At 38.1% G+C, this 8,534-nt stretch overlaps 1 protein-coding gene and 2 long non-coding RNA genes across 3 annotated transcripts; all 3 read left to right on the top strand.

The window, feature by feature from the left end:
• The first annotated feature begins 880 nt into the window (after window positions 1-880).
• LOC134204592 (uncharacterized) lies at window positions 881-1,223 on the top strand. The gene is made up of 3 exons (XR_009977899.1): window positions 881-999; window positions 1,056-1,129; window positions 1,187-1,223. It is a non-coding gene; the product is annotated as an uncharacterized LOC134204592 (long non-coding RNA).
• Window positions 1,224-3,230: 2,007 nt separating this feature from the next.
• LOC134204593 (trichohyalin-like) lies at window positions 3,231-4,052 on the top strand. The gene is made up of 2 exons (XM_062679394.1): window positions 3,231-3,312; window positions 3,370-4,052. Exon 2 carries the CDS (start codon window positions 3,462-3,464, stop codon window positions 4,050-4,052), a length of 591 nt encoding a protein of 196 aa, XP_062535378.1. The 5' UTR covers window positions 3,231-3,312; window positions 3,370-3,461.
• Window positions 4,053-6,355: 2,303 nt separating this feature from the next.
• Window positions 6,356-6,694, top strand: LOC134204591 (uncharacterized). The gene is made up of 3 exons (XR_009977898.1): window positions 6,356-6,423; window positions 6,481-6,583; window positions 6,641-6,694. It is a non-coding gene; the product is annotated as an uncharacterized LOC134204591 (long non-coding RNA).
• The last annotated feature ends 1,840 nt before the right edge of the window (window positions 6,695-8,534 follow it).

The following is an 8,534-nucleotide window of genomic DNA, read 5'->3' on the forward strand; positions in this document are numbered from 1 at the left end:
TATTATCCAAATGTGTGGTTAGATCAGCAATTACTAAACAAAATAGTTGCGTTTCATTGCCAATGGGTATTCAACAAGTGTTTTTTCCAATCAAAGCATCCGAAGAACCGCTTTCTTCTTAAACTTGAAGAGAGCACAGAGCTACGATTTTCACTTGGTGATCACGTAAGGGCTACCAATCCACAAATGGTGAGGTTCAATTCTCGGTTTGGCTCAGTATGTTTTCGGATGGAAATCATAGATACTCAAGCAACTGGCGAGCGAGTAAATGCCTTCAATTAGTTGAAAAGCAGGCCAAGATTCAGTTGAGCTGTAGAGCCATTGAAGAAGGAGATTCCGAATAATCAGAAGGCTAGTGACTGATTTTAAAGGCTGTCTTCCTGATGCGGTTGGTTTTTTAGAATTTTACTCAGTAGTTTGAGAAAATAAAAATTCTGTATTTTTTAAGTGACTTTTTGCCAAAGTGTACCGGATCTTTCGGAAGGACATTTGGTGGCCTTCTGGGGTTAATTCCTAGTCAATTTAGGCCATTGATCTTGCTTTTGCTACAACAAACGGGTATAAAAACAAATTCTCTAAACGCGCCAGAGTCACATGAAGGCCCTTGCGTTGATTTAATGCTCATATTCCCATAACCAAGATAAAGTAAATATCGCACCTCTATAAATGTTCCGGACTTTTGACGTAGAACTACGTCTGTCTTTTCTATATTGGGGTACACTTTATGTTAACACCGCAAGTGGCCCAGTGTGCCTACCTACACTAGGACGTAGGACGAAGATACTAGTGGCATACCTGTTTGTTTGTGCCCACTTGTATCGTTTGTTGTTGCACTTCGAAAGAGAAGATGATGTAGATGGTAGCTATTGAATGAAAAGGTAAACAAACAAATTATATTGAGATAGTGAAAATTATTAGTGCTAGTTTCGGTGAATTTTTAAATTAATAGGAGTGAGGAAGTGAAGCGTAACATAAACTGGAGCATATTTTCGGAACAAAGTAAAAAGATTAAGTGCTTGTAGATAAATTGATTTATAATTGAAATTTTATTTAAGGTTGCCAGTGCTACAATTGCTCGGGAAGACTGAGACCTGCAATAGAAAATAATTATTATTCTGAACTATTAGCTGTAAGGAAATAATATGATAAATGAAATGCGAGAATCTAATAATGGTATTGTACACAGGAACGAGTTTATGCCAGCAAACAAGGCCGAGGAAGTGATACCCGTAATGCTGGGTAGACACCTTTACGTGGTGTGTTACGGTGTAAGTTCTACCATGGTCACATTGCCAGCTACAGGCACATCCTGACCCAACGAATACCTTCCCAATATCCAACTCCGTGGTACTTATTCCTTCTCTCCCTAGTAACGGTACAGATAAGCGTGGCCAGGAATAGTAATTCTAATGCTTTTGTCTTTTTTGTCATAGATTGAAATTAAGGATTACACCACCTTGATTTCTGATAGCAATCTGGACAGAGATTTCAAAGGAAACATGAGTATCACTAGTTTTCAGTCCACGAAATATATACCGTAGCAATGCCATGCTTCCGTATTTTCATGTATTCATATTATATTTATTTTCCATATTTCATTATACTTATTTTTCATATTTCATTATATTTATTTTTCATATTTTTACATTTTATTTTTTAAATTTCCATATTTTTATAATTTCATATTTTTACATTTTATTATCTTTTTATTTACGTATTTTATACTGTCCTAATTTTACACTTTAATATTTAATATTTGATGTTTTAATATTTTTAAACTATTATATTTCATATTTTTGTATTTTCTTATTTATATAATTTCATGTTATTACATTTTCATATTATAATATTTTTATATTGTCATATTTTCCATATTTTTATATTTTTCCTATTTTTATACATATATCACATTATATGATGCTTTTATATTTTCATGCTTTCACATTTTTTAATCCTGTATATGTTCATATTTTTATACTTTTGTATTTCTAAATGTCAAATTCCATATTTAAATCCTTTGTCTTTTCATATATGTGTATTTTCTTTTTTCATGCTATCATATTTTCATATTGTTAAAATTTCTAATATTTAATTTTCATTATTTTTTTGTCTTACATATTTATACTTTCATGTTGTTATAATTTAATTTGCATATTTATATATTTCTATATTATCAGGTTTCCGTTTTCATATTTTAGTATTTTTATATTTATGATTTAATTTGTTATACTTTCATATTTCCATGTTATATATTTTTGTGTTTTAATATTTTTATATTATCTTTTTTCAGATCTTCATATTGTCATATTTTCAAATTGTTATATCAATTACAAGATACAAAAATGTGAGTGCATAGGAGCGTGGAGGCGTGCGATTGTGGAAATAATGAAAATTTTAAAATATAATTTTCAATATTTTCATATTCTCATGCTTTTATGTTTTTGTGTACTCAAATTTTTGTATCTTCATTTTTTAATTTCATGTTTTCATATTTTTGATTTTCATATAGCAATTTTTATTCTTTTATTACATTATATTTTTATGTTTCTCATTTTCATATTATAAAATTTTCATAATTTCATGTCCTTTTTTTTATATTATAGTATTATGTACCTTCATATTTTCATGATTTAACATTTTCATAGCCCACTACAAAACATCCCAGAAATGAAAGCTTCACAACCTGCCATGTAACATTTATGCAGACGACGTCCTGGCACATAACCTGCTATCTGATACTCATAACTAAAAAATTCTATATAATTTCCAGCTTCTTCTACAAGAGATGTACATCACGAGTTAACTTCGGCTCCTAGTTGATGTTATATTCTAAAAATACATATATATAAAGTTTGATATAATTTCTTATCATAATGTTATTCATTTCACTACATATTTATATACAACTACCAAAATAAGAATTTAAAAAAGAACGCGGTGCGTATGGTACAGCATGTCCACGCATCCTTCAACCCCTGTAGATTCGTGATATGTATCATGTTGAAGTGAATACTTGAACACGATACATCTCTAAGAATCATCTCTGCGGCAAACACAACGCAGTGGGCCTGGCCGCTTTGAAGTTTATGTCATACCACTGGTATGCTGTAAGTCTCAATATTGACAAGAAAAATTATTGGGCGTCATCTAACTCAATGATTTTCCAGGATGCTTTCTTTGTACTGGCTGCGTTTGTGTTCGATTAGATTAGATTAGATTAGATTAGCAAACAAGGCCGAGGAAGTGTGCAGGAAAAGGATTCATTCTAAGGAAACTGTTGTTGTGTGAAAGGGGAGTGTAGAACCAAATGTTGTAAGTTATTTAAAATATGAAATTGAGTTTCCTAAAATAAAAAATATAAATGTTTAGTTTTAGCTGCTACCAAAAAGGACTGCTTAAAAAACTGGTTTCTATCCGAACAAACTAAAAAACATTTGAACTTGCTTCGGATTCACCGCACAATGACGGATAATGCGAAAATCCTTGACCTCACTGAAACGCCGTGTGCGGCTTGTGACGAACCTTCCACGGAAAATGAACAGATGATTGGATGTGATGGGTGTCTGCTGTGGTTCCACCTTCGCTGCGTAGGGATGTCGGCTGAAGAAGCAGAGAAGAAGAAGAAGTGGTTTTGCGCTGATGATAACTGTCAGCAAGCCAAGAAAAAGAAGAGGAACGTCGTCAAGAGAAACGGTGATGAATCGGACCGTTCCAGTGTCAAATCCGATGCTGCGCTAACTCTGGAGCAAAAGCTGAAAGCAATGGAGGAGACCCAAAAGCGGATGGAGCAGGAGCTGGAAGCGGAAATGATGTTGAAGAAGAAAGAAATGGAGATCAAGAGAAGGATTGAAAGAAAACGTATGATGTTAGAAAAACAAATGCGCGAAGAGGAAGAAGAACAGGAGAAGCTGCTACAGGAGGAGATTCTACGAGAGAGGAAGCTACAGTTGGAACGCATGACGACCAGACAGCAGTCGTTCGAGGAAGAAATGAAGGATCTCGATGAAAAGATGAATAAGCTGAAAGGTTCTGCGTCAAAAGAAAAGAGATGAAGGAAGTTGATCCTAGAGAAGGTACATCGACATCTAATCAAACCCCACTGCGGAATCCTGAGATCGGAAAGCTGACGGAAGAAAACTTAAAACAGATTAAGGTAAATGAATCTGAAGAAGACGATTCGGGTGATGTTGATGATACCGATGGCGAATCCAATAAAAACGGCATATCTAGCGAAGAATCTGATGTTTCGTCAATCAAAAAAGTAAAAAAGGTGTTCAGTGGAACGGTTAAACGCAGCCCCGACAGTTCGAGTCAACACGGGCTGGGGCGACCACGAATCGGTCCGACAAAAAACCAGTTGGCGGCGAGGAGCGGTATATGTAAGAAACTACCCATTTTCTCTGGAAAGCCGGAAGAATGGCCATTATTTTACGGGGCGTACCAAGCATCGAATGAAGCCTGCGGTTACACTGACATCGAGAATTTGGTGCGCCTACAGGAATGCTTGAAGGGTCCGGCTCTTGACATGGTCCGAGGACAACTTCTTCTACCCAAATCCGTTCCTAAGGTGATAATGAAGCTGCGGCAGCTTTACGGCAGACCGGAACAACTGCTGCAGAGTCACCTAGAAAAGGTTCGTAGCCTAGAACCGCCGAAATCTGGTAAGCTAACTAGTTTCATTCCGTTCGGGACGGCGGTCGAGCAGTTGTGTGAACACATGGAAGCAGCGGATCTCAAGGAGCACTTGGTGAATCCGTTACTAATCCAAGATCTTGTGGATAAACTGCCAGACAACGATAAACGCGAATGGGTTCGCTTCAAGCGGGGGAAGAAGAAGGTAACACTCCGAACATTCACGGATTTTGTATCTGAAATCGTGACGGAAGCGTGCGAAGCGAATGTCGGTCTGGAATATAAACCCTCTGGCGATGGACGTACAGGAGCCGGATACAATAGAACAAGGGGAGCATTGTTCAATCACAGTAAAGGAGAGTTCCAGGCAAAAGATGCGTCAACAGGCGACGGAAGATGGAGAAGTTTGAACCCTTGCAGGGTGTGCAACCGAACGGATCACCGACTGCGTTACTGCCAAGACTTCAAAAATCTAACGTACGCTAATCGGATGAAAGTTGTGGAGCACTGGAAGCTTTGCCATGTGTGCTTGAACGAGCATGGGACAGCACTATGCAGATTCAAACTACGCTGCCATATTAGAGATTGCCGTCAAGCGCATAACTCAACGAATGAAGCTGTCGGGACCAACGCGCACATTAGGACAAACAGTACTACGATGTTCCGAATGATTCCGGTGCACCTACATTGTGGTGGAAAGTCGATCACCGTACTAGCCTTTCTTGATGAGGGCGCTTCGGTGACACTTGTTGAACGAAAGCTGGCTGATCGGTTGGGAGTAGTAGGCGTCCACGAAAAACTAACCATCCAGTGGACTGCCGACATTGAACGAGTTGAACGAAACTCAACGCGGACGAGTATGTGGGTGTCAGGGATTGGAGTGGAGAACACTATGCTATTGCCTAACGTCCATACAGTCAACAAGCTTATGCTGCCAGCACAGTCGCTTGATGCCAAGTCATTGAGTTATCAATATGGTCACCTACGTGGATTACCTATTTCATCCTACAACGGGCGACCAGAGATGCTCATCGGGTTGAACAACATACATTCGTTCGCTCCGCTCGAAGCCAGGATTGGTAAAGTGATGGAGCCCATTGCCGTGCGGTGTCATCTTGGATGGACGGTGTACGGACCGACACGAATGTCCACTGCAGCAGCAATTTCCGGATATGCTAACATTCACCAAAATAGTAACAACAAGCAGGAATTAGACCACAGGAATCGTGGAAAATGTTCTACACGGGATCATCGGACGAGTGAAATAACCAGTTTTGAAAACAGCTCGAGGATTGTAGCGGCGTGCGGTGGAGCAACTAGCGGTGTTGAAGGTTTGAAGGTAAATCCTTAAGATCTGAGGAACTTCAGGACGTTACGGGCTGGGGCATGTTAACACCGCAAGTGGCCCAGTGTGCCTACCTACACTAGCACGTAGGACGAAGATACTAGTGGCATACCTGTTTGTTTGTGCCCACTTGTATCGTTTGTTGTTGCACTTCGAAAGAGAAGATGATGTAGATGGTAGCTATTGAATGAAAAGGTAAACAAACAAATTATATTGAGATAGTGAAAATTATTAGTGCTAGTTTCGGTGAATTTTTAAATTAATAGGAGTGAGGAAGTGAAGCGTAACATAAACTGGAGCATATTTTCGGAACAAAGTAAAAAGATTAAGTGCTTGTAGATAAATTGATTTATAATTGAAATTTTATTTAAGGTTGCCAGTGCTTCAATTGCTCGGGAAGACTGAGACCTGCAATAGAAAATAATTATTATTCTGAACTATTAGCTGTAAGGAAATAATATGATAAATGAAATGCGAGAATCTAATAATGGTATTGTACACAGGAACGAGTTTATGCCAGCAAACAAGGCCGAGGAAGTGTGCAGGAAAAGGATTCATTCTAAGGAAACTGTTGTTGTGTGAAAGGGGAGTGTAGAACCAAATGTTGTAAGTTATTTAAAATATGAAATTGAGTTTCCTAAAATAAAAAATATAAATGTTTAGTTTTAGCTGCTACCAAAAAGGACTGCTTAAAAAACTGGTTTCTATCCGAACACTTTAAAATTGCAAAAAATCGAAAAACGTCACGAAAATATGATAGACTTTGATCGTTAATATCTCAGCCATTTCTCGATGGATTTTCAATTTTCTTGGACCATTCGATCAAGGAAGAGTCAACGCTTCATTCCCGATGTACACTGAAGTCGTTTTTTACGCGGTTGTTTTTTACACGAATCGCTTTTTATGCGATTTTTTTTCACTCGAATTTCGGGATTTCTGCGGTTCATTCAGACATACTTTGGAATTTACGCTGGGTTTAACTTTGTTTTAATTCACGTGGCCCATATCATCCGCATAAAAAATGACTCCAGTGTATGACAATGTATAGGGTAAGACGGTATAATATGCCCCCCCTAAGGCAACTCTTTGATAACTTTTTACTTTTCAACGCAATTTATGCAAACTTTGTGTTATTTGGTAGTCCAGGAAGTCGCAAATGCATTGCCCGTGAGTATTCATATTAAAATATTACAGATAACACGTAATAAAGCTTTTTCGAAAAGTCGCGAAAAAATGGATTTCAACAAGTGCCTGGGCAATACGCCCCACCTTAGCCAAAGACGTTCCACAGACCTTCATTAGTATTTTATCAATCCCATAATAAAAAGGTTACAAATCCTTATGCGCTTGACATTAAAAAACCAACATAGGTCCATTTAAGCAGGTGTAAATAACATTTCAATATTTTCCATACAATTTGGAAGCAACTGCTGCAGGCTCGCTGCGCTTGTGTCCAATAGGTAAGGGCATATCGTCCTGCCTACACTGGGGCGTTTTGGCCAGTGAAACATGTTTTCGAAAATCGTTACATTTTTGAAGATGGAAGCAATTTTCACATTAACCACTGAGAAAAGTTATTTTGTTGCCATACTGAGTGTTCCAGTGCAACTTTTGTGAACAGTATGTCAGAGTCGCTCCAGAATGTTGAGCTAACAAACATAAAAAGTTACATCAAAACTGTAACTTTTTGTATTTTGCTATTATTTTCATTGTGTAATACAAAAATACTTCCAAATTCACATAGTATAATGGGTTTACAAATACTTATAGGTACCAACTGATTTTGACCCTTAATTAGTTATAGTTTTCTAGAAATCAAAGGGGGGCGTTTTGGCCAGGTGGGGCGCATTATACCGTCTTACCCTACGTATGATAATATTTAGCACTGAAACTTGCTAACAGTTTAGGAATTGGTTTCGGTGAATCAGTCAATATCATAAGTGCATTGCAAGCTTCTTCTTCCATAGCACTACATTCCAACTGGAACTTGGCCTGCTTTTAACTTAGTAATCTATTAGTATTTCTTTAGTTATTGATTAAAAGCTTTACTTGCCCGCCATTGCATTAGTATGTATCTTGTGTGGTAAATACAATGGATACAATATGCCCAGGGTGTGAGAATGTTTCCCACCCGAAACATCCTAGATCGGATCGAGAATCGATCTCGCCATCTCCGGATTCTGCGCCTTTGTTCTCAAGGCTAACTGGGAACCTCAAGCCGGTATAGACGTCAAATAATGCAACTTACAGGACTTTTAACTCGTTTCTGCTAACTAACACGCGCGTTTTCTCTGTAAAGCATGGGGGCGTTTGACGACAGCAGCTCGCTTACGTCTATTGATGCCAGTAGAGAGGCTCGGAATCTTTTTCGCTGCTGCAGTAAATGCGTTCTGGTAATCTTTCTTCGGCTCTTGGTGTCTGCTGGAGTAAATGCAAAGTCCGACTCCTCACGTGAAGGAATGATAATTATTATCAATAAACTCTCAAACTGTCAAGCAGCGGCCAAGGCAGCGCAGCGGTACACTATCAGCCAGATTTTTGGAATTATCATTTGATA

Source organism: Armigeres subalbatus, unplaced genomic scaffold (genome assembly GCF_024139115.2).
Source record: "Armigeres subalbatus isolate Guangzhou_Male unplaced genomic scaffold, GZ_Asu_2 Contig732, whole genome shotgun sequence".
Lineage (NCBI taxonomy): Eukaryota > Metazoa > Arthropoda > Insecta > Diptera > Culicidae > Armigeres > Armigeres subalbatus.

Bases quoted from the DNA above. Each gene is read 5' to 3' on its own strand.
- LOC134204593 (XM_062679394.1), top strand. From the start codon at position 3,462: ATGACGGATAATGCGAAAATCCTTGACCTCACTGAAACGCCGTGTGCG.